This window comes from Colletotrichum truncatum (assembly GCF_014235925.2).
Source record: "Colletotrichum truncatum strain CMES1059 chromosome Unknown Contig_0006, whole genome shotgun sequence".
In the NCBI taxonomy this organism is placed as follows: Eukaryota; Fungi; Ascomycota; class Sordariomycetes; order Glomerellales; family Glomerellaceae; genus Colletotrichum; species Colletotrichum truncatum.
In genome coordinates this window covers 3,418,961-3,443,944 of record NW_027222403.1, presented here as the reverse complement: position 1 = coordinate 3,443,944, position 24,984 = coordinate 3,418,961, and the positions used below count along the sequence as shown (strand labels likewise).

General features: G+C 52.1%; 8 protein-coding genes across 8 annotated transcripts; 2 read left to right on the top strand and 6 right to left on the bottom strand.

The window, feature by feature from the left end:
* Positions 1-200: 200 nt before the first annotated feature.
* Positions 201-1,859, bottom strand: CTRU02_210222 (MFS transporter; the record flags this gene model as incomplete). Its single annotated transcript, XM_036729671.1, has 3 exons — positions 201-227; positions 277-1,246; positions 1,303-1,859. 3 exons carry the CDS (start codon positions 1,857-1,859, stop codon positions 201-203), a joined length of 1,554 nt encoding a protein of 517 aa, XP_036578513.1.
* A 676-nt stretch (positions 1,860-2,535) lies between these two features.
* Positions 2,536-4,230, top strand: CTRU02_210221 (extracellular lipase; the record flags this gene model as incomplete). Its single annotated transcript, XM_070205411.1, has 1 exon — positions 2,536-4,230. The coding sequence occupies one exon, from the start codon at positions 2,536-2,538 to the stop codon at positions 4,228-4,230; it is 1,695 nt and encodes a 564-aa protein (XP_070061059.1).
* A 310-nt stretch (positions 4,231-4,540) lies between these two features.
* On the bottom strand, positions 4,541-5,038 carry CTRU02_210220 (uncharacterized protein; the record flags this gene model as incomplete). The annotated part of the gene is made up of 1 exon (XM_036729669.1): positions 4,541-5,038. One exon carries the CDS (start codon positions 5,036-5,038, stop codon positions 4,541-4,543), a length of 498 nt encoding a protein of 165 aa, XP_036578511.1.
* Positions 5,039-6,568: 1,530 nt separating this feature from the next.
* CTRU02_210219 (aspartyl-tRNA synthetase) lies at positions 6,569-7,656 on the bottom strand (the record flags this gene model as incomplete). Its single annotated transcript, XM_036729668.1, has 2 exons — positions 6,569-7,081; positions 7,444-7,656. The coding sequence occupies 2 exons, from the start codon at positions 7,654-7,656 to the stop codon at positions 6,569-6,571; spliced, it is 726 nt and encodes a 241-aa protein (XP_036578510.1).
* A 147-nt stretch (positions 7,657-7,803) lies between these two features.
* Positions 7,804-8,446, bottom strand: CTRU02_210218 (Aspartate-tRNA ligase, cytoplasmic 2; the record flags this gene model as incomplete). The annotated part of the gene is made up of 2 exons (XM_070205410.1): positions 7,804-8,053; positions 8,358-8,446. 2 exons carry the CDS (start codon positions 8,444-8,446, stop codon positions 7,804-7,806), a joined length of 339 nt encoding a protein of 112 aa, XP_070061058.1.
* A 499-nt stretch (positions 8,447-8,945) lies between these two features.
* On the bottom strand, positions 8,946-11,029 carry CTRU02_210217 (NAD-dependent malic enzyme; the record flags this gene model as incomplete). Its single annotated transcript, XM_070205409.1, has 5 exons — positions 8,946-9,723; positions 9,785-10,040; positions 10,119-10,424; positions 10,473-10,665; positions 10,724-11,029. 5 exons carry the CDS (start codon positions 11,027-11,029, stop codon positions 8,946-8,948), a joined length of 1,839 nt encoding a protein of 612 aa, XP_070061057.1.
* Positions 11,030-12,727: 1,698 nt separating this feature from the next.
* Positions 12,728-14,371, bottom strand: CTRU02_210216 (Maintenance of telomere capping protein 1; the record flags this gene model as incomplete). The annotated part of the gene is made up of 2 exons (XM_036729665.1): positions 12,728-13,692; positions 13,774-14,371. 2 exons carry the CDS (start codon positions 14,369-14,371, stop codon positions 12,728-12,730), a joined length of 1,563 nt encoding a protein of 520 aa, XP_036578507.1.
* A 1,979-nt stretch (positions 14,372-16,350) lies between these two features.
* CTRU02_210215 (uncharacterized protein) lies at positions 16,351-20,077 on the top strand (the record flags this gene model as incomplete). Its single annotated transcript, XM_036729664.1, has 2 exons — positions 16,351-19,840; positions 19,890-20,077. The coding sequence occupies 2 exons, from the start codon at positions 16,351-16,353 to the stop codon at positions 20,075-20,077; spliced, it is 3,678 nt and encodes a 1,225-aa protein (XP_036578506.1).
* Between the last annotated feature and the right edge of the window lie 4,907 nt (positions 20,078-24,984).

The window sequence follows — 24,984 nt, the reverse complement described above, 5'->3', positions numbered from 1 at the left end:
GTCAGTGGTCTCAGTTTATGGGGGCATTGTAGTGTTGCTGATATCTGCAAGAATTCTTGCCGAGCACGATTCAATGTGACACGATTCTGCTTTGGCCATTCAACGATTCGTGCATTTCAAGAGCACAAGAACTTGGTCATTACATTTAAATTTCATTACATACGTCCAACGTGGTGTATCATTGTGCCGTTGGTGAAACTTTACAGCACATAACGGAAGTTGATGTTCTAACCATCTGTTAGTAATAGCTATCACTTGTATCGTTGAGCAACTCACCTCTTTATCGGTCAAATCGACACCGTCATCTTCATTCTCAGCGTCCAGTGTAACAGGAGCAGCCGCCGCCGCCTCATCCCTCAACTTGTTACGGCGCATCAAAAGCATCCGCAGGCCAATGGCAACACACATTTGCGCTACTGAGCACGCGAGGATAACCTTACACCCGGTTGGGTATAGTGGTGCCTCTTTTGCCAAGAATGCATGAGGACCGATAATGTTTCCGACGCAGTACGCAGTAAAGACAATGGCTGAAGCTGTGATACGCTTCGTGTATCCACCCAAGTTGGTCGCCGGCATCTGCAAGGCGAGGACCAAGGAGGCAACGAACGCGCCGACGAGGTAGTAGCCGAAAAGGACTCCAATCTTGTGGTGTTGTCTGTCGAGCTTCCACATCATCACGCAACCCAGGATGGTAGGTATCAACCAGATGGCCATGACTGTTGTGCGGTGATTCTTCAGCTTCGTCGCCGTAAAAGTTCCAGTCAGAATCCAGAACACCTGGAACGCGCCCTGTGGGATACCCAGCGCCGTGGTGAGTAGAGGGTCCGAGACCAACCCCTTGATGATGAGCTTGCCAAAGTTGGCCACACCACCATTAATGACTTCGTTGAGCAGTACGAAAAGCGTGAGTAGCCAAACCTGAGGGTCAAGACACGCCTCCTTAATCTGGTACCATTGAATTGTCTTGTTCAGAACGCCTGTCCTGGCAAGGCGTGCACGGCCGACGAGGAGAGCGCGTTCCTCAAGAGAGAAACGCTTCGCGGTAAGAATGCTATCGGGCAGACAGAAAAGAAGGACTACGCCCCAGATTATGGTTATGCCACCGCAGATGAGGAAAACGGCCTTCCACACGGGGAAGGAGTGGATCTGCCCAATGGCGTAACTGAGAAGACCGCCGAGCATGGATCCGATACCATTGCAGCAGTAGAACATACCAGCCCTCAGGGGTTGCTCCGACCGGACGTACCTATGAGTCCGGTGTTAGTCATTCGCAGAAGACGTTGGAGAAGAACCAAAACTTACCACATCGAAACCATCATCATGAAGCAGGTAGTAATCGGCGCCTCAAAGGCTCCGAGCAGGAATCTACATACCGCGAGTCCAGGGAAGTTGGAGCACGCGGCCGTGATCATCAAGACGGAACCCCATGAGAGCACACACCCGGCCACGACCTTTCCCATGCGTGTCTTCTGCGCGAGATAGACCCATGGGTATTCGGCCACCAGATAGGCCAGGTAAAAGATGCTGGCAAACCACGAGTACTCTGTCTGTGTGACACTGGTACTGGTGAATAGATCGAACACGGCCGCGTACGACAGCGCCTGCTTGTCAATATACTGGAGCACATAAGTGCCAGCCAGCAGAGGCAGAACAATGAGGTCGATCTTTCGAACAAGGCGGCGGTTCTTTTCCTTGTCGTTTACCAATTCAGAGAGGTACTCCTCACTGATGTTGTTCTCGTGGAGGAACGCTGTCGATGCATCCAGGTGCTCGAGCTCGCCCGCCGTCAATGATTTGGTCGGCTCAAGACCATCCTCGGCGGCCTTGATGTCCTTTTCGACTTGCGTATTGTCGGTCATGTTGTCTAATCCCTCAATGATGAAACTCGACAAGACATGAGGAACAACAACGGGAGCATGTTCTCCTCTTCGAGAGAAGAGAGCAAGATTTATTGTCTCATTACCGATTGGCTACCATACTGAACCCCCGCAAGACCTTGGCTCACGAGGCCTGTTTTCCGGGGTATAAGTGATAAACGAGTTGTCCCAGATAGGCCAGATACCCCGGGGAACGACGAGTCCCTCCCGATATGCACCTTATCAGAAACGGCATCCATACACTATACCTTATCAGAGGAGTAACAGCTCTACTTTATCACAGGGCTCCAACTAGGTCATAAGTCTATAGCCATTTCGAACAGCCGCTCACGTTTTAGTGGTAGTTGGAGGTCCGACCGGCATTGATAAGTCTGGAGATCAACTTTCGGATCACAAATCTGGGCCCGACGAGCACGTCTTCCGCCGAGATCGGCCACCTGATCCCCGCGGGAAAACTACCTTTGTATGAATGCCTCGACTTCCCCCTACTCATTTAACGGGCTAATCAAGTCCAAGCCAAGCGCATTGGATAATTGTTGCCGACAACTGCACCGGCATTTCGATACAAACATCCGCCGACTGCCATCTACCCCCAGTCGAAACTCACTCTTAACACCTTGAATACAGACAAGTCCCAATTGAGCGAGCATCTCTCAACATGGGCTCAAAGATTGATGACCGTCCATCTGTAACCCTCACCCAGGGTACTGTGGTTGGTACCGTTGTGAAAGATGACATCCCCCGGCCAATTGAAGCCTTCCGCGGCATCCCGTATGCCCTTCCCCCAACCGGCGACCGCAGGTTCCGGCCCCCGGTGAAGGTGGAACCGTCGACGGCAACGATCGACGCCTCCAAATTCGGCGCCGTCGCGCCGGGCAAGCAACTCTTCCCCGGCGGTCCCAAATTTGAATACAGCGAGGATTGTCTTACTGCAAATGTATTCCGCCCCCAGACTCGGAATGGCGATAAGCAGTTGTTGCCCGTCGCCGTGTACATCCACGGCGGCGCCTTCAACCGCGGCACATCCATGATGCACAACACACCCTCCTTCCTCGCCAACTCGGGCCAGGACCTTGTTGCAGTCTCCTTCAACTACCGCATAGGTGCCCTTGGTTTCCTGCCATCCTCAATGAGTTATGAACAGGGCGCCCTCAACCTTGGTCTGAAAGACCAACTGCTCCTGCTGGAATGGGTCCGTGATAACATCACCGCATTCGGAGGTGATCCCAACAACGTGACTCTCTTCGGCATCTCTGCCGGGGGACACTCTGTAAGTCCTCACAGTCTCTTTCCCAAGTCCGCTTGCACTAACACGTCATTCCAGATCGGCCACATTTTGATGCAGGACGAAGGCCAAACATCTCCACCCCTCTTCCACAAAGTAATCCTCGAATCTGGAGCCCCGACCTCACGAGCCGTCCGCCCGTATAGCGCCCCGATCCACGAAGCCCAATTCGCCGATTTCCTCAAGGAAACAGGTTGCCCCTCCGGTTTATCGTCGGCCGAAACCTTCGCCTACCTCCGTAGCGCGCCATCCGAAAAGGTCCAGGCTGCCCAAATCGCCGTGTTCGACAAGTACAATCCCTCCCTCCGCTGGGCTTTCCAGCCTGTCATTGATGGAGAGGTCATTCCGCGCACACCGATGGAGTCCTGGCGACTGAACAAGTGGCGCAAGGTACCCATCATGACGGGCTTCAACCGCAACGAGGGGTCAATTTATATCAACAAGTCGGTCTCGAAATCCGAAGAGTTTACAAAATTCTTTGCAGACCTGTTGCCGTTACTATCGAAGGAGGACGTTGAGACAATTGATAAACTCTACCCGGACCCTCTGACCGTGTCTGATTCACCGTACAAGGAGGAGCTGGAGGGCACCGGGGCGCAGTATCGCCGGTTGGAGATCGCGTACGGGCAGTACGCATATGTTGCTCCCGTCCGGCAAACGGCGGAGCTGGCAAGCAAGTCCACCGAGGAGCCGGTGTACTTGTATCAATGGGGTCTCGAGAGTTCGTTGCTCGATAGGGCGCGACACGGTGAGAACATGTACTATGAGACGTGTGAACCTAGCAAGACCAAGATCTCTGCGACGCAGAAGGAGTTATGTCTGACGTACAATGCCTATATCACGAGTTTTATTGCGTCAGGAGACCCCAATGCGACCAAGGGGTCGGCCCCGGATAGGCCTGTGTGGGAAAGGTACCGGTCTGAGAGTCCCAAGGCCATGGTCTTTGGAGAGGAGAACAAGGAGTTGATTGGTGGTCCGGCGGGCGTTCCGGCGCGGTTACACGATGATACCTGGGCCAGAAAAGAGTCTGAGTTTTGGTGGAGCAAGGTTGATGTATCACAGCAGTAAGCTGTGCCGAGATAGACATCTCGAGTAATGCAAATCCAGTTAAATGTGCGCGTTGGCATTGTTTCTTGTGATTGTACTTGCCGGGCGACTGTCTATAATACCAGCTCCCCAGAATCTGCGAAAGGACGACAAGCGGACGAAAGTCAAAATATTGAACAAGCTAATTGCATCTGTTCGGCCTATATGACGCGGTTTAACAGCCTCGCTCGGCTTGGATATTTACTAAGTAGTGTCGAAATGTGATTCTGAGTACAACATGCTACACTGCCCATCAGTCACCGATCAGATTCTCCCACACGCATCGACAAGCCTAAGCCGCCGCCTTACGACGAGGAGACCTGTCGTCCCCGAATACCCCCGACAAATATCCAACTTTGATCGCAAAGGCAAGCATGGGAAAGAAGATTAAACTCCTCATCTCCGCGGACCACGCCCCAAAGTCCCACAAGTGGCCCAGACTCCCCATCCCATTCGCCAGGGCGGCCCAATGTGGGAAATCCGCCAACGCACTGACTAGCACGTAACCCCTCACGACCTTCCTTTCTGTGCTGTGGAACATGATGACATACGTGAGCAGCGCAAGCATGAACAAAGACGACGAGTTCTGGTGCGCCCATAGGGCCTCCACTGGTCGAGGCTGCTCGGCGCCCGTAAACTTGTTGTCGGGGTCCCAGAGCCAAATGCGACCCACCAAGGGTGCGGTTATGGAGGTTGGGTTTAGGAGAGGCCGGAACGCACGATAGAGATAGTAGAGTGGTTGGATGTAACTGAAAAAGATACGTGGGATTGGAGGCATTATTTGAGACATTTTGAGGAATTGGAAGTAAATTATGCCTTGCTCTGGACGGTACTATAATCAAGTGGTTGTACAAGGTTGAAGGTAGCTTACACCCTGGAGACAAAGAAGACGGCTTATATAATTCGTGAGAACACAACTCTGTCGTGTATATAGCTGCTGCCTGTACCGGAACGTACACACCGGCGAATGAGTGCAGCGGCTTACGCCCCATGTCTTGGCATGGAGGAGGCCTCGGGCGACCCAGCTCACATTGCCTTATGCAAAAGCAAAATAACACGTTTCCTCTTAGATGCTTGATAATACTTCGCAGTTTAGGAGATAATCAATTCACAAAAGCAGAGTTGCAGCTTTTTACAAGATGTTTAGGCACACATTGTAATTGTCTTGTTTTGCCGGCTATATTACGTTTGCGTCAAGAATTGTTTGATAATAAGTCAGTATGGTGTTTCGATGCCTTTTATAAATGCTCAAGGATAATTTATCAACTTTCGATCGCGTTTGTATCTGCAAGGTTGAGTTGTGATCATACAGCTCTCTAGACTAAACATGGTATCCTGTAGTAAGATACCTGCGGTCTGGGTTTTGTCGATGTTATAAATACAAATATGCAGTCTTATACTTCTCTGGGATATAAAAAGCTCTGCGTTACTTAGCATTCTCTCTCAAGTATTCTGTTCCAATAGCTTGTAAGATTTCACCCTGTTAGTCTATTTCGGTATTAATTATCTGCAACTTGTTGTAAACTGAATTTAAGAATTTTGTTACATTTTCGAACCAAAGCACTTTATTTCTTTCCATCAATTGCATTTATATAGACTTAGGATATGTCATTTTCTTTCCAGTAAGAGCTTTACTACAAGTAAAGAAAGAAAGACAATAGCAACTGGCAACTTGATGCATACGCAACGTCAAGCTGGACTTCGTATCCTTGCCACACCACCACCCTCTTCACAACTATGAATTGCCAACATGTTAGGCAGGCCCGAATAAGCTGTAGGAATTAGAATAGACCAGATAATCCAAACGCCACGGCAGATCAGCCTTGCCTGTTTATGTTTGGGCAACGGGCACTAGCATCAAGAGGGCTAAGCCAGACTGAGTGCCACAGTTGTTCACAATGTGGCTGTGTCTAACAACGGGAGGAAAGGAGGAAGTGACCGGTTTATCTTAACGGAGAGATCCAACCATAAATACCAGCCATGCCGCTACAATTATCTTAGCAATGGGAGGGCAATTAAATGCATAAAAATCTGTGTCATGGCCAAACTGGAAACATGTTGTGGTGGTGAGGTGGTACTGGGGCAGCCAGACGCCTTCCCGATTTGGCGAGGGTTTCCGTTCAAGTTAACGTCGAACCTCTTCTGAGACTCAAGATGATTAACCATTGGAAATCAGAAAATCACAAGGCACGGCTGAGTATTCTACGTATGTGGCGCTAGAATATGGTTCATCTCGACATTCATCATCATCATCATCATCGTCGTCGTCGTCGTCGTCGTCGTCGTCATCATTGAACGCCATGCCCCAGGGTGACAAGATTCATCGCCCAAATGCCCCAACTCCTTGCACAATTGGCAAAAGACTAATGTGTTTCGGGCCGCCAAAGATCGAGGCTCTTCTCGGATCTTTTTTTGGCAGCAGTCTCTGAGGACGAGGATGATACGCCGCGAGGTGGACGCTGGTGAGTGCCAAGAACCCTGCAACCACGCGATCAAGACCAATGTCACCTCCACCATGTGGTGATACACCGACTTGCCGGAACGTCGCCAAGTACTCCTTGATGCCCGCACTTTCCGGGTCGACGTCCTTGGCTCGGGGACGCACCTCAAGTTCGGCCGGGTCGTGAATTCTTTGGCCGCCAGGGAGGACCTCCTGCCCGCGAACAGGGAAGTCAAAGGCATTGGACACACTAACATTATCTCTAACCATTGCACCGGCATCGTCAATCTTGGCATAAAATGGCCGCGCCGTGCCGGGGTACTTGTCAATGACGTAAAAGTCTGTGTTGTACTTGGCGTGGACAACTTCGCTGAGGGCCTTCTCTTGGGGATGCTCATATCCTCATCGTTCCGTACGTTTGCAAACTCTGGTAGGCCTTCTCGTGAGAGTCTCAGTGCCTCGGCGAAGTTCAAGCGGACTTCTTAACCTGGCTCGGGAAGGAGGATCGGTTTGGAACGGTAAACGGATCGAACTGTGTCTATGTCGTTGGCACAGCGCTCTGTATTGGCGGCAAACCCGGTCAGAACACACCCAAAAAAAAAGCCCGTCGGAACGAACACCGCATGAGTACCGAGTTGATGAAAACTGACCTTGGATTCCACGGAAAATAAGCAAAAATACGCTTTCCAGTACGAAAAGAATTCCAGTTCAGAAGTCAATACCTAGATCGTAACCCAACCTCAACACCGATGTACCGCAATGGCCTGTTGAACAGGAGCGCGTTTGTGCATGGCGATGTTGTCGAGGTGGGCGATCATGCTTGCAGCTGGCGTCGCAGTCTCGGCAACAACCTTCCCAGCGTTAATACCCTCCTCTTGGGCTTTCTCGTCGCTAAAATTGACGATGAGCTGGCTCGCGGCCCCGGGGTCAAGCCGAGCATGGCGGAAGCTGGCGCGAGCACAAACCATTTTATGATGTGAAGCTCGAGTCCCGAGACTCGGCAACTCTTGACGGGTTCGAGAGGCTTCTTCACCTTGGCTTCAACAGCTACGAAGCTCTCGGGGCTGATGCCGGTAACCCACTTCACCATGCGCCGGCTAACAACGGGCTCATCGTCACACAATGACGTCCTGAATGTCCCAGGTAACCCCTTTGCGGAGCTCAACGAAGCCCGTCTTGGCACTCTGTACGCGAGTGTTCTGAAGCCATGCGCGCACAACTACCTTCTTTCCATTGTATGTTTCGTCAAGGGAACGTATTTCGACTTGTTCGGCGTCCTTGCTGAAGGCCAAGATCGTAGTCTTTCTGTCGCCATAGTTGTTTTTGAAGGGGTCGTCTTCGAGGTTCACGCTGGAGGCGGCGGTGCTGAGTTCTGCGCTTCGGCTGGGCTTTCAAGGGCCTCCTTCTGAATCGCTTTGACCTCAGCCTTCTTCGCGCCCTTTTTTTCGACGTCGGAGCGGTGGACTCTATTCCATGACACTAGCGTTCCTCGTCATTGATCGAAGCTAGGGCCACGGAGGGGCATGGAGGGGCAGTGGGGAAGAAAAATGGATGACTCAGCTTGCAACGTGACCTTGAGCTCAAGAACGCACACTGCCAGATTAAGGTAAGGGCACTTTAGCTCCACCAAGATTGGCCACGTTCTGTTCTCTGGGGAAGCGGTACGTACCATTCCTTCATTCCCGCTGTTGCATTGGCAGCTGCAGCTTCGCAGGATGGAGCGTCATCTTCCATCCCGTCGACAGCGGGTAGTACCATCTTTGACCTTGTGAAGATGTTTTTGCAATTAAGAAGAGCAGCACAAACCCGCCTAAAACTTTTCATTCAAATATATGCTCAAGGTAATATGTCATGAAAATAATATATAGATTATTATTACTTGCTTATTCTAGTGACATTTGAAAAATAATATTGAAGAAAGTTTTGTTAACTTTTTTACAAATCCCTTGAAGACAGATTAAATGGTTTAACCTTATACCTCAATAACAAAGTGCATAGACTATATGCTATATAATAAAGCATCTCATTCTTGTTTACCCACGTATTCGAATCAATAACTGGTTTGTCTGGCCGCACCAACCATCAGTGTGACCAATGTCCAGTATGTAAACTTCGACGAGGATCACATCCTTAGTCAACGCAACAGGACAAATGAGACTCTATCATGTATCGTTCCTCGAGGTGTTTAAATGCTCTTCTTCGTGTCGTCTACCCTTCGCTCTCAAGATGCTAAATACGACATAATACTTGATTATAATCACTTGCCAACCTTGCTGAGACTCCCTGCGACCTTCATCTCTCCCCTCGCCTCCCTACTCGCGCCTTCAAACTTGACAAGCTCCAGCCTGCGATACTCGGGCGTCCACATCTGCTCACGGATCCACTCATCCAGCTCATTATCATCGTCAGGGATCCCGTCCTCCGTCGCGACGCCCTCCTCCACGGCGGCTTTGATCACGTTCCGGGCAACCCTGACGCTGACGTCCCTGACGACATCAACGCCCGGCAGCAACGGTGCCGTCTGGTCTTTAAGCGCGGGGCTGAGCGATGCTACGCCCTCTACCGCCGCGACGAGCATCTTGTCGGTTACAAGGCGGGCCCGTGACAACACGGAGCCGAGTCCGATGCCGGGGAAGACGACGGAGTTGTTACACTCCGCCACTTCGATCTCGATCTCCTTGCCGTCAGGACCCCAAGGGCCTTTGACGGGTTTGAACGGTGATCCCGTAGCAACGAGCGCTTTGCCCTCCGTCCACTTGTAAATGTCTTCCGGAACAGCCTCGTGAAGGCGGGTAGGGTTGGATAAGGGGAGGATGATGGGCCTCTCAACTCCCTCGGCCATCGCCTTGACGATTTCCTCGGTGAATGCCTTCGGTTTCGTCGATGTGCCGATCAAGACATTGGGTTTGACGTTTTTGACAACGGACAACAGGTCGCCACTTTTGTCCTTCCACTCGGCCGCGTCTCGTGCAAAACCCTTTTGCGCGGAGGACAACTCGCTTTCCGTAGTCAACAAGCCGGGCTTGTCAATCAGCCTACACGTCGTTAGTATCGCACAAACTTGAATTGGCTACAGCTTCATGAACAATGACATACCATATCTGCTTGGCCGCGTCTTCCTTGCTAATCCCCGCCTCCGTTGCAATCGCATCCGCAACCTGATCGGCGATTCCAACGCCCGCGGATCCGGCGCCAAATATGACGAGTCGTAGATCAGACAGTTTCTGCTTGCTCACGTGCAGAGCGGCCATGATCGCCGCCAGCGTAACGCATCCCGTTCCCTGTACGTCGTCGTTGAAACACGGGATGTGGGGACGGTATTGCTCCAGAATTCGTCTCGCTTTGTTACATCAGCTACCGTTCATCAAAAGCAGGATACAAGAGTGAAGCATTGGGTGCGGAAGAGTACGAAAAAATATACTAGACGTACCGTTTGTGAGCCCGAAATCTTCAAAGTGGATATACGCCCTCGGATACAGCCGCCTGGCGGCCGTGACGAACTCGTCGACGAACCGGTCATATCGATGTCCCCTGACACGTTTCTGCCGCAGACCCAAGTAGAGATCGTCGTTTAGCAGCTCCTCGTTGTTGGTGCCGCAGTCTAGGACTACCGGGAGTGTGCGATTCGGGTGCACGCCCGCACAGAGAGTTGTAAGGACGAGCTTGGCGACTGAGATGAGCACGCCGCCGACTCCCTGGTCTCCTATTCCCAAGATCTCTTCTCCGTCTGTTTCTCCTGTTCAGTCACTGTTTCGATAACGGCCGAGAAAAGGGGAAAGAGTACCTGTGACGACGATGTAGTCGATATCATCGGGTGTTCCCCACTGCGCAAGGTCGTGGTAGACCCGATCTATATCGTTGATGTTCAGGAAACAGCCATCAGGCCGCCTGAAAAGCCGCGAGAAGTTCTGGATGGCATCTCCTTCGGTGGGAGTATACACCACGCTGAACATCTCCGGCAGATGCACTTGCAATAACTATTCCGACCCGGGCATCAGTTACCTCTGCTTCTGATGGTCTAATACGTAAACACACCTTGTAATAGAGCACTTCATTCTGCTCCTTCAACGACGTCAAGAAGGTATTCTTGGCCAGATCATCCTGTCGCGTGGAATACTGCTGATACGCCCTCTTCAACTGCTGATCCAGAGTATGAATGCTCTGAGGTAACAGCCCGGTGAGGTTGAACTCTCGGCGTTCGTCTTCTGGAAAGGCGGTGCCTTTATTGAGATAGGGCGTGTTAAGCAAGGCGCTGCCCGTGACGGCACAGTGTATTGGGCCGCTGGTACTAAGAGGCAGATGGGAGAACTTGGATCCCTTTTGGCCGTTGTTGGGTGCCATCACGGCGCTTAGATACGGGTGGTAGTTACTCGAGGGGAGATCTTCACAAGCAGCGGGCGATGCAGCAAAACGGGGAATATTCAAGACATCAATTTATGAAGAGCCGGGATGAGGTGTATTTGAACGTTTCACCAAACAGAAAAAGACACAACATCAGCGTATGCAGGCGTTGTACGATTCCACAGGCCATCAAGGCCGAGTGTGTCTCCTTCCTTGGCAGGAGACAGGCCCGAACGCTAATAGTACATGCAGCAGCTGCTGGAGAGGGTAAGGTGAGGTACGGTGCATCGCTGACTACCATGTGACGTCAAGCGGTTGGTGGTGGTGGTGACAACAGAAAACGATGGGTAACTCAGCACCGTTGCCAGACGGACGAATCACCAAGTTCCGTTAGAGCCAGAACTGGGTCTTTAAGCGCTTTTTAACTTTTCTCACGCTCTTGAGTGGTTTATTTTCTTAACGGTAAAGATGTCCCGGGAGGCATGACCTAGGTAACTAATCAAGCCGTCTACGTATGTATAGTAATCTTCACTGTCTGATGCAATATTCGACATTAGGAGACAGCCATTCTTAGTAAGCTTTGTGTCGTATTTACAACATACAAAGTAATCACTATCACGAAAATATGTTGGTACGCCTGGAGCCTCGCCCATGTGGGAAAAAAAGATGGGCATGGACTATGATGGTCCGTTTTCTCTCGCAGCGGAAAGTTCCAGGAGAGTCGCGAGTCGGCCGAAGCCAACCGCGACATTCCTGTCCTATCCCCGTCCTCTTCAGATCTGCACCGCAAAACGCGGCACAAGTAGAAGACCCTCGCCGGAGCGAAGACTCGTTAAGATTGCCGCAAGGGCCGAGTGACTGGTATGACGCTGCTGTGCTTGTGCTTGTGCTTGTGTGCCCCCCGTTCGAGACATTTCATAAGGTTTGTAGCAATGGGAGGGAGGGGCAATGAATAATGCCAACCCTCCCGCGAGGCTCACTTGAAGACTTCGCGAGTGTGGAAAATATCAAGGCAACCAAGATCCTCTCTGTTGATCGTTGGTCGCTGGGGAGAAACGAGGTTGGTTGGTGACGGGTGAAGAACTGGAATTTTGGTGGAAATTTTCTTCAGGTTATTTCTTTCGGAAGTGGGTGAAGGATTCTGCTTATATAAGGCGGGGCAAGGGTCCTGGAGATGACAGGGAGCTTGGATATGCAAGGAGAAAGCTACAGCTGGTGCCACCCGCACGATTTGAACCGTGTTAGTCTGGCGGCTGGGGTATCCATCCTTTACGTCGACTACATGATTCACGCCCATATTTGGTTTGATGGAGCAAGCCACTGCCGATACGGAGTACAAGTAGAGCGTGTACAATTCGACAGTATATCTTACTTAAAGAGGGGGGCTTTCACAATCGGAAATCTGTGAGAAGAGGCTCCTCATGATAACGCGTTCACCACTGAACATGTCCTTACGAAATATGCCCTCTGTGCCAAAAGAAAAACAAATACAAAGCCGTAATGTTTCAATAACCAAATCCATAGGTGCCCCCCTAAGCAGATAGACACACGGCTGCAGTAGTGATGAGAGCCTGAAACTACATGGTCTAGTTTGAGACCAGCAAACAGAGCTGCCGGTTGTGCTAATGGATAGGAAAAGCAGGTATACCCGAACTCCTAAGCAAAACCAATCATACAATCTTGCCGTCGGCTGGAATCTCAGATGAGTCCGGCCCGAGCTGCCTCACCGGCGCCGTCATTGACCAGCTCATCCACGCGTCTCTTTCCCTTGCCAATGCCACCCTCACCAACACCCATCCGCCGGGCGACATATCTCTGAGCTACAATACCAACGGCAAGGCCTAGCAGCTCCTCGATCCACTCGGCAACCCACTCTCGGGGGTCGACACCGCCGCTCTCAACAATTTCACGAATCTCATCAGGAATGGACAGGCTTGTGGCAGGCTCATGGCCTTCCTCGCCGCTGGTGGGAGTCAGCGGGTTGGCGGCATCCAACCACTGGATCCACTTGGCCGGGATGGACTGGCTGAGTGCCGAGTACTCAATCTCGTGGACTGGATCCAGGCAGAAGACGGCGAAGCAAACCATCTCATCTGCGTCGTCCTGGTCTGCCACGGACGAAGCCTCCTTCTCCTTCTCGACAGCAGCTGTACGAGCAAAGAGGGCAGGGTCCGACGTAGTGCCCACAGCCTGGATGGCAAGGAAAAGATCGGAGCTGCGCACGGGGTTGTCCTCGCTCAAGGGTTCGGTAGCACGAACCCTGGCCTGCTCCAGACCGCCGTGAGCAGCAAAGTATTCGTTGGCGTAGCCCTCAGCGCCAGCGCGGCATAGCTTGGTACCCTCGGTCAGTCCCTTAATCAGACCCAGGTCTCGCGGCGAGTCGGACTGCCTCCACCAGGGACCGTCTCTCCAGCCCGCTCCTCCATCATTTGAGTATCTTCTGCTAGTGTTCTCCTGACCACGCTGGATGACCATCAACTCGCCGCCTTCGACCTGCGACATGACGCGCGAGAAGGTGCCGTAGATCATAGAGTCGAGAGACGGGTATCCGACCATATCGTGAGTAATGTGAATGAGCAGTCGTTCGTGGGAGCTGATTGGGGGCGCAAGGGTGTGTAGGATGTTTGTAAAGGTCGGGAGTGCTTGCTGTCGAAGGTTGTCACCTGGATAGATATAATTAGTTTTACTGATGCCGATAACGTCTTTTGCGAGTGTCAACTATAAAAGCGTATTCCAGCACATACCGAGTGCTCTCAGGCCACCGACGTTGCCTCGCACCTGCTCAGCCCACTTCAGGGCCTCTTCATTCTTTTGAATCTCTTTGACAGCGGCCTCAGCCTGCTTCATGGCAGCAGAGGCAGTGGAGAATACGCTTCCCCACCAGCCACCGCCGGTAGACGCGGGTGCAGGCGTAGCAGCCGCCGCAGAAGACGAAGCGGCAGCGGCGGCGGCAGGCTGCTCAGATGACTTCTTGTCCGTATCCTGAAGGTCGGAGCTGGTGGCGCTAGGAGTGAAGCTTGCGCGGAGGGATCGCGCGCTGTCGGTAGACTTGCGGGGAGCAGCAGCCTTGTCCTCGGTCGTAGGCGTGGCAGAGCGTCGGGGAGGGCCCTTCGCGGCCGTCTCCTTAATACGGGGCGTGTGCGGGCGGGATGGCTGCTCGAGATCCTTTTCCAGCTCAGCGAGAATGTCCTGGTCGGCCATGGCTTTAGAAGCGGCTGTGGTGGGCTTTCCCTTCTTCTCGAGCGACTTCTTGGGGGCAGGAGCGGCATCATCGCCAATGCCCTCAAAGAGCTCATCGATATCGTCGCCGGCAGCGGCGGATTTGGTCTTCTTGGAGGCCATGTTGGTGGTTGGCCTTTTTTGTTGATTGGTGGTGGTAGTGGTGTTGTTGTTGCTGCTGTTGCTATCGGGAGATGGGGGAGGTGAGGTTGCGGGGCAGACGTCACAAGCTACAACTGGCTAAAGCGGCCTGAGGTAGGGGACTGGAATGGTTCAAGGTAGCTTTGTCTGAGGGATGGATGGATGGATGGATCGGGAAGCTGAGTCAGGGGCTGGCAGGGAGGTAAACAGCTTGAAACACCAGAGCAGGACTAGTATAATGCTGGGGAAAGAAACTCCGAAAATACCTGGCCGCAGGAATGAGTATGATATGCGGCCACAATGCAAAGGTATCACTGATGAGGTTGCTGGTTCTTGAAGGCCAGGAGGCTACTGTTAGTACTACCACTTAGGTACTGCCTGTAGGCTAAGCTGAGCCAGGCACCACTGTCTAGGTAATTGGCAGCTGGAGACAAACGTGCATCATCAGGGACATGCATGGGACCAGAGAAGAGGCGACGCTAGGCCAAAAACGGAATAAACCGAATCAGGCCATGCTTATTGGATGACCAACCCTTGGACCAAATGAAAAGCGTGTCCCCAGGCGAGCATTGTTACTTTGTTTCCCCGCCCCGCTCAACGCCAGCGCATAATACAGTGGACTGGCGACGCTGTTGACAGTGCTTACAGTGACTTGGATGCCCTGAAGAACATTAATCTAACAGCGGCTTAGGGTTCTTGATGCAGGCACAGGCTTACAGACTCGATCGTTCGTTCACTTTCCCCTGGGTTAGTTGTAGAGAGAGAAAAAAGAGAAAAGATGATCAAGTTAACAGTATGAAATGGCACGAACATACTTGAAATTATTCATATTTAGAATGCTCTTCTATGTTTCCTAGTTCATCATCTCCTCTAATCCAGCTCAAGAGGGAGAGCACGAGATCTCGGTCAGGAGGAGTAAAAATGAATTTAAAAAAAATACGTATCGCTTGGATCCACTACCACCCACGTATACCGTTTTTTGCCTGGTGGCCCTTGCCAGCCGTAGCCACTCCTTCCCCCAATGGAAAGAGGTAGTAGAAAGCACTGCCAGCTGTCAAAAGTCGAGACAGCTGGCAAAAATTGGATTTGCATTGTAAAGAAACAGGAGGACCAGGAGCAGGAAGGAGGCAGGAGTAATGCAGCCGCCTCACCTCTGACAAAAGTGAGAAGGACCTAGTTAGTCGCAGCAGCAAAAAAGCATCTCAGCAACAAGAAGGGGGCCACCATCCTTAAATCACCAACTTGCGTCCCTGATATTCCCAGGTTACGCTCTTCTGGGCCTCTCGAAATTACAGTCGCCATCATCTCCTCTTCCTCAGCTTTCTGCAAGAGGTAATCTTTTTTGGCCCAGCAGCGTATACATCTGGCATTCCAAGCCCGGTCTTATTTTTTCCTCTTTCTCATTTGCCCGTTTTACAAGCAAGGCAAAACGGGAACAGCGCACACACGCACACACACACACACACACACACACCACACAGCGCACCGCTAAAGCACCACTCAGCACAACGCCTCGCCAGCCAGTTAGCAGCCAGCCCCAGCCAGCCAGCACCCAGTTTACCCAGTAAACCTGCACCAACAAGGCAAGGCAAGGCAAGGCAAAGCAAAGCAGGGCCTCAGTCAAACCACATCACCACTTGCAGCTCAATCCCGGCTTTGCCCATAATTTTCACCAGCGCCGTCCGTCCCTTACACCAACGGCAAAATCTCCTTCGGCCTCACAATCGACGCCGTCAACTTCTCAAGAAGTCCCTCTGCCGTCTGATCGGATGATATATCCTGCCCCTGTGGCATCCTCTTGCGGCTCTACTTGAGGTGTCTTCGTCTACACTTATCCCTTTTTTTCCCTTCTTCTCTCCCCTTCCTCGCCCATTATTCCCCGTCTTAATTTGATTCTGCTCTATCGTCCTTCTACACAACCCCCGTCAACTCATCAATATCGCCGCTCCTTCCTCCGGATCATGGAGCAGCGCTCCCGTGTTGGACGCCCCAATCGAAGAAAAACTTTACCCTCCTCCAGCTTTCATTCGGACAACAGCACCGCAGGTGACTCGACTCCAACCATCATGACGCGCTCTCCCCCAGCCGCTGCCTCACGTACTCCTCAGACGGCACCTCCCAATCGCCGAGGTGCCAAGCCCGCTCCCATGAACAATCCTTTCACCAGCGTTCGCTCATCTCCCAGCACAGGTGCCTCTGGTCCTGGCAAGGCTCTTAGAAAGAAGTCTCGTACCTTTGAGGGTGCTGCGGATGATGAGGATGAGACTTATCGCAAGGGCCCTCACACCCTGCGGAAACGTACAAAGATTGATTATTCCGCTGCTGACTTCGAGGATGAGCTGCCCGAGATTGCCATTCCCGCCCCCCGCACCGCTACTCGCAAAAGAAGAGCAGACAGCGAGGTGGCTGATGACGATTATTTCACTCCTGCCTCTCAAAAGCGTCGTGCCACTTCGAGAGATTTTTCCGTCTCCAGTCTGCCTGCCGCTCGCCGCCGGACCCCGGCTCGGAAGAGCGTCGTCGAGCAGCAGTCTTTTTACTCTCAGCCATCAGACGAGGACATTGTCAAGGACACTATTGAGGTTGTTGGCGATTCTTCTGATTTGGTGAGCTCAGACGAGGCATCTGACCATGAGGACGATGAAAATGACCTCTCTGGCCGCATTTCATTACCTGACAATCTTGGCCAACCTTCCTCGCCTACTCAGCGAAAGGCTCAAGAAGTTCATCAACTCGTCTCACCAGTCGAGCATCATATTATCAAGCAAGATGAGAAGCAGCCCGTTCAGGTTCAGCCTGTTTCCGGCGTTGCTGCCACCGACATGAACTCCGGCCTGGTAATCGCTCACCCACAGCCCATCCGACTCAATCAAGTCACCTTATTCAACAATACCGCCCCAGCCCAAGAGGCCCACCCTACTCATACACGCGGCCACGAGTCTTTGGAAGACTTTTCATTTCAGCCCAAGAGAGAAGCCAGCTCTCCCGTACGTCCAACTGACACCGCTCCCCAAAAGGCGGTCGAGCCGGAAGCGGCTGGGTCGGCCACCGGACCTCAAATGGTTTTCGGCTCACAAGAAAACTCCGCACCGGCTATTATTGCTGACAACTCAAACATTACCGCACCCTCCGCAACCACCAATAACAACAGCAACATAATCAGCTTTCTCAACAATGAAGACGCCTCTATTGCACAATCTCCTGAGCCAATCTCAGAACCTATCGTCGACTTTACTGTTAATGGCAGAATTACCAATGGCTACGCTGTCGCCACCGAGGATATGCTTCCGGTTGAGGAGCCGCCTCAAGGCCCGCCTCAAAGCCCACCTCAGAGCCAGGAATCTGCCGCAGGACCCGATCCTGTCAAGGCTTCTGAGTCCTTCGTCACCAAATTGGAGGATGCTGCGCCTGCCCACGATGAGATGGACATTGACGATGCCCCTGCTGAAGAACCGGACACTAAAATGCAGGAGGAAGTTCCGGTCGAGCTGCCCGACTCTGCTCCCGAGGACCCAGAAGAAGTTTATGAGGAGCCCGAGGTCACGAAGCCCCGCTACGCATGGTCTCACCTGACGCCGTACATTGATGGCGAACATATCACCCATTCCATTTACCCCGTCATGGTTGAAGGCTCTGCGCCAAACTCCAATGGCGACGGACCTTACGCCAATGGCGATGCTGAAATTGCGGAGGAAATTGCAGAACAGGCCGATGCAAATGCCGATAGCCACCAGCCTGACGGCGAGGGCGATGAGGACGCCAACGCCGATGCTGAGGGCGAGGTTGAAGAAGCCGATCGCGATGCTTATCACGAGGACGAGCACCCGCCTGACAGCCAGGGTCAACAGTTGTCTCAGGAATCTGCATACAACTCTGAAGCCCCAACGCCCGCGCTCACTCCCCGTCAGGGCTCACCAGCCTTGCCATCTACTGCCGCAACCGGCACAAACACACCCGCTCCACCCAGGCCGAGGCAGCGCTTTAGGAAGCAGTACAAATTCAAGAAAGTGAGAGACCCATCAGAGTACCTCGAATTCTTAAAAGACACCAAAAAGCTTTCCTACGAAGAATTATGGGACCTGTTGGCCCAGGTCAACTCTAGCCTCGTCGCCTGGCAAGACGAGTACAAGGACTGCACCAAGGTTGTCGACGACCAAGAAAATGCACAGCGTCGCGCGGTTCAGGATGCCGCCTTCGAAAAGAAGACTGCTGACTTGGACGCCTTTGCCAAGGTAGAGTCATACATTGAGAAGGACTTTGACATCCAGGGCTACCGAGCGACTATCAAAGAAAAGGATGCTGGTGTTCTCGAGCAGCGTTGGCAGGATAGGGTCATGGCCAGCGCCTTTGGATTTGAATATGACCCTCATCCCAATAAGGTTGGAAACCAAGATCCTGACGCCCAGAGGGATGGTGGCGGCGAGGGTCGGCAGCTACGAAGCCAGCCACAGGCAAGTGCCAAGGCCGCCGAAGGTGACGGTGTTATCGTCTCTGGCAAAAGAACCCGCAATCCTCCAAAGTTGTTCGACGGCGTGTTACAGGATGACCGCTCGTCGACTCCGGGAGCGAACAAGCCTGGCCAAAAGAGACGGGGCCGGGCAGCTGCCGCTGACCGGGTCTCGAACTCGTTTGTCCAAGATGAGCAAGAGGCTGAGCAGGAACCCCAAACGATATCACCAGCCAAGGTCGGGCGTAAAAGAGGCCCAAGAGGCAAAAGAGTCATTGTGGACTCCGAACCCAGCACCCCCGTACCTGACCAGGATGCCATCGCACCACCGCCTCCCGAGCCGGAGCAACAAGACCCCCCCAAACGGAAGCGCGGCCGGCAACCCAAGCCCAAGCCCGCTGAGGAACCAGAGCCAGAGGCTGAGGACCGCACTCCCAAGCGCGGCCGCGCAGCGAAGAGGCAATCCAACGGTCACGTACCTCTTCCAGAGACGACGGATGAATCACGTCCGACATCGTCGTCCTCCAATGCCACCATTTCAGACGACGGATCTACCTACGGCTTGCGCCAAAACAAAAGACAACGCAACTGGAGAGAGGAGGCAGATGTTGATGAGGAGGCCATGGAGGTCATGCAACAGCAGAAGCGGCCTCGCATCCGACTTAACCGGAAGCAGAGCGCACCAGAGCTGGCTCCGAAGAAGACGGTATCGGAGCGTATCCTCACGGACTTCCGTGATTTCCATGCCCCTACCACTCCTGATACCCCACAACTTATAGTATCATTCAAGCTCATCGGCAAGGACCAGTGGACCGTCAAGACCGCCTCAACGCCGCGCCAGACATCGACAGATGTCAGCGAGTACAACGTGTCGACTCCCCGGCCCGCGCCGGTATCTGCGCCAGCATCGGCCAAGTCCTCTGCTCCACCAAGCCAGGCTGGCGGCGAAGAGAAGGATTATTCCACCATGACCAAGTCCGAGAAAATGTCGGCCTCAATGAAGAGTAAGTACAGCCATATCTTGGTGTTGGGAATGCGACTAATCAACCACAGAGCGCTGGCTCAACGGAAGCATGCAAGGTGCTGTCAACAAGCGAAAGGCCACCTTGGCCGCCAAAAAGGCAGCGGCCGCAGCCGCCGAAGCCGCCCAGGCAGCTCAAGCGCAGGCCGCCCAGCAAAAGGCAATTCAATTTCAACACCATGCCGGAATTCTACCCATGCCCCCGAACCACGGCCAATAAATCGACCACATCGCTTATATATCAGACCGTCCCGAAAGACTGACTGTATACGGTTCTTCCGCATCGAAGGGAACTGTTGACTATAAAAGTCGCAAACATTATCAGCTTCATCTGTTTCACAGGGCATTTTTTTTTTTTTCTTTCACACGACTATCGGCATTTTATATACCCATTCGCCTGATGACTATTGCATGCGGATGGCGTGGGATGGGCGGGCGTGCGAACAACACACCAAAATCAATCTCTCTCTCTCTCTTCCTACAGATACAATAACAACAACAACATCTAATCAATTCGTGTTCGAGTACAGCGATGGAAGCCAACCTGGGGAGCGGGAAGTGTCTTCTTCTCAAACCAGCATCGGAAAGCGAGGGCATCCATTATCTATTTGCTTGCTTTGGAAAAGAGAAAAAAAGTGTACGTGATTCTTGCATTACCGGCGGTCGGTGTCGATCCCCACTCGGGCGGGATCGTGGAACCGTTGTTTCACTTTTTCTTTTTATGTTGTCTTTTCCATTTTTATTTTTCATTTTTTTTCTCTATTGTTTACCGGGCCGTCGGGGAGAACAAGCCTCCTTCGTCTGTGCTTGGGCTCGGAATCTGAGCCGGATGAGAAGAATTTCAGGGTTGGATAGCGGAGGGAGAGTCAACCCTTGTACTATCTAGTATTCGGCATCCCGGGAAGAGCGAAAGTTGGCTCTGGGGTTGTTCTGGGATTCTAGTCGGAACGTCCTGTTTGTGAGCGTGGCGATGGTGGCCTGAGACAGGCTAGAGACCAGAATAGTGTCGATACTCTTTTGATGAATCTAATCTTGATACCGAACATCCATATCCTGTAACAAAAATGTTCCCATGAAGAATCAACGCTGAGGGGGGCAATATTCCGCTGCTTATTTCTAGTAATACTGGTGGTGCACGCACAGCGGGATGCTTTGCCACAGTAAGAGTAATTTCCACGACCCCTCCAGGGCCCGAGATAAGTGGGTCTGTACATGTGCTTGTCCACTATGGAGCACATTTACCTGTGAATTTGAAGTTCTAGGCTAGAGAGGCCATACCTAGCGAATACTTGAAAGCAGCCCGCCTCTGTTCCGGCTCCTAAATCTTCGTCCCCGGATTATGGCAGGCGGTCGAGTCGCGAGATATTTGACACAGCTGCTGAGGATTTCCGATAGATAAGGTGGATTGATGGATCGTGCAGGATAATGGTCGGAGCCTAACCCGTCTCTCTTCCACAAAGGGACCGCATTTTTTCCGTGGCCGTGGCATGACATAGCTTTCCTCTTCATACTTGACCTTCTGTGGTATATCGTACGGGTTACTGCCGAAGCTGAGTAGGTTGTTTGTCTGAAGATCATGGTGGTGATGCTGCCTGCGTATAGACCAGAAAGGAAGGGACGGCGTAATGTCCAGCTAGGTCATGCTCGCGGCTCGCCATGCGCAATATGCTCCCGGTGCGAGGCAGACGTGTGTTTCTCAGTGTCAGCCGTCTTCGAATACCTGCCCAATCTTTTTGGGTTAGGGACTGGTGACGGCTCATCAAGCAGTTCGGAATACCTTTTCCGGTCCCTGCCGTGGTCTCTCCAGAGCCTGTCCTATTCCGGCATTTCAGTTCCTTCAATGACCTTCTTATCTGGCTGTTAATCCTCTTGCTGACACAAGTTGAGCCTCTTGCGGCGTGGTCTGTATATGAATGTTTAAGAACAGTATCAATTGAGCGTTGGCGTCTTTCCTTGTTGGCATCGGATACGTCGACGGCCTTGGTTTCGCCTCATGGTGGAAAGGTGGATAGCAAACAACGCCATGCTAGGTTTTCTCAGATCCATCTTCGCCATCTCCATCATTATCATGTAATAACATATGAGAAGCCCTAGTAGACGAGAACAAGGTGTAATACCTTGTCGGCTGCCATCGAGATGGTCGACAAGTCGGTGATCATGCGCGGTGCAGAACATGTCGACTTGTAGTTCTGACTACAATAATGGCTCTCAGACCTTTCCGAGAGAGTGAGTCCCTTACACATCAAATCTGCGTCTCATCTTATGAGTTTGTGTGTCCCGAGGCCCATCAACACTAGCATGTTTCTCAAGGTGACATGCGATGATAATCTGACGTTAGTCTTCGTTCCGTTGATTTCTGGTCTCTATTCTCCTAAGGAAGGCGGAGGTGAAGTCTTTGCATCAATGCTCCGACAAGACGTATCAGTCAAGTCAGCATTCGCTCTGTATCCCCTCTTACTAGCAGTCATGACTGCAACACAGATTCTTAAACTTCACCTTCAGTTGTCGCTGGCCTGAGTAATCTACATAGGTGCTTCCAATCTATACTACCTAATGCAGGTACAGAAAGCCCACACTGCCTTCGCTCGATAGTCCTAAAAGTCTCTTGATCAGCCAACCAAACTCGGAGCCCACTCTCCTCCTTTGGGCGCCACCAAGAAATCGGTTGGCCGTGGACGCCTCATCGGTGTTGAATAAAGCACAGCTTCAAAGAGGTGAAGGAGCGCCAACGATGAACAGTAGCATGAACATTCCAAAACCCTTAAATATTGACCTTTTTTGTTGATGTATTCTGGTGACCTTCTTGGACCCAAGACATGAAAGCTGAAGTACTGTATCCCGACTCGGTTGCCTTCCAGGCTCTAACATTACCTAAGGCCCCTGCTGACGAGTACCAGCTTTGCTTCCAGACGAACCTCATCCTTGAGTCTGTCCCCGTGAGCTCAACCTGGAATTGGGATGCCGTCGACTCTCAACTTCTGACTTCTCTGCCGGCTTCCTCTTCTGAGCGTATGCTACCATCCCAGAGGCTGGTGCCTTGAGTTGGTTTTACTATGGTGGTTTTTAGGTCTCGTCTCAACTCACACAGCATGGCGTGTGCCATTTAAGCATCCCAAGAGCTTCATTTTCTGGCACATATTGCTCAACCAACCCACGGGCAGCTCTCAGATTGGAAGTCGCTACGAAGTCGTTAGGTCCTCCGGGAATATCCTCCCTCGGCATCAATTGTAGTTGAGTCAATCGGCCTTCGGTTCGTTGACCATACCCGTGCATAGCATCACCAATCTGGAGAATGTTGCTGCGGGAGTGCGCGTCAATACCCCGTCCCAACCCGATACCATGGCTCCCAGCCTTCTTCAGATTGAGGTAGATGAAGCCTTATCTTCATCGCGCCCGCTGGAGCGAGACAGAGCCGATGAAGGCAAAGTACACTGGTTTCAATCAGTTGCTTGCCTCGGCCTTGGAGTATCTACTACTATTGTTTGCAGTACGTACACCCCGGTGTTGTCCAGAGTCATCTTCCTGAGCTTGGGTCGCACTTTAGTTCAGACTTACGGGCTCATCATTCTCGTGCCTGGCGAACCACTCGGCGAACTTCATGCACTACCAGCCATTAGTGACATGATTCGCTGGTTTCTTGTTTCTCCATGCGTATTGGTCAATGGGCTTCGTGGCAATCCAACCAGCTTTCAGCATTTCAGTTGGGTAGCAACACGTAGTCGAGCCTCACCTTCACTGCAATTTCTTCTCCCCTAAAGGCCGCTAAAGATCCGTTTCAAGTAGAAGGCCTCGACACAGTAATCCCGTTTTCTGGCCCATTTCGAGACTTCTCGAAGACCTCGGAGCCCGAGTCGACGCGTCCACGAGATAGATAGATATGCGACCACTGGTTTGGTGGAAAAATTGTAGACAACTGCATCAACAGTCTACCAAGAGCGAGCAAAGCTACTACAGGAGATGTCTTAAACCATCATCAAGCTCTCAGCCATGTGTGGAACCTTCACCATAGCCTATCCCATTGTGGTAAATTATGTGAAATGGTGCTATCTTCGGATGTGAGTCGCATACTGCCCTTTTCGAACCTCCTGAGGTCACTCAGGTCCGCACGTAAACTCTCTCTTTCTCATTCATTGATCTTGGAACTGTTGCCTCAGTGAACACAGCATTCTCACAATCGCCAGGTTTGTATCCCTCCCCTCCTCCATTGGAAAAGCAACCACTCCGTCGCGATCATGATCAGGATTATCAGCAGTAGCATTCGTCTCACGTAAGCCTCGCCATGTCATCATTTCTGATTAGCTGTTTCGACTGTGACTGCAAGTGAGATGGATGTTTTGTCCAAAGGGAAGAGCGCATCGATCAGATGTTGGGGTATCGCGCTGATGCTGATGCTAATGTTCGAAGATGTTCACTTGAATGTGGAGACATAGCGTTGGTGGCCGCAGTTTGCTGCCGTTCAGACAGCAGAATCCTTCGGCAACCAAGCTGCGGTCTCCTGCATTTACCCCAACACATCCAACACCAAAAACACAAGCACCATGACATGACCGTGATGACAACACAACGGGCCCGCAGATAGGAACAGCATATGTAACGTGCGCAAAGAATCGGATTTGTATATCTCTCCTGTATGCGAAATGCCTGGTATGAATTTCTTTCCCTGTACACGCCACAGCCGAAATGCAGAGCCTGCCAGTCCAGCGAGGAAACAAAAAAGAAAAACCAGGCCCATCAACCCTCTTCATTCATTGTCCTATCTTCCCGTCGTCGGGTTTGTATGCCGCGTCGAGAACACAGGCAGGGTGGTAAATTGGTGTGTTTGCCCATGGTTCGCACCGGTTGACCTAATCCGTAGCCATAACGTCGTCCTTTTCGCCCTTTTTGTTCTTGAAAAAAACTCCCTTACATAACGACACCGGAGTTGCTGGCAATACGCTGTGGGGCACGTGTTAGTGGGGCGCGTCCGCGTGGAAGAGTTTGGGCATGACTTACGGGCCAGAGCTCAGCAGCCTCCTTACCGACGGGGCCGGTGATGGCAGAGCCCTTCATCTCACCCTTGGGGTTGACGATCTGTGTGGACGTGGTCAGCGCGTTGTTCTCGTGATTCCTATGCGATGGCTGCTCTGT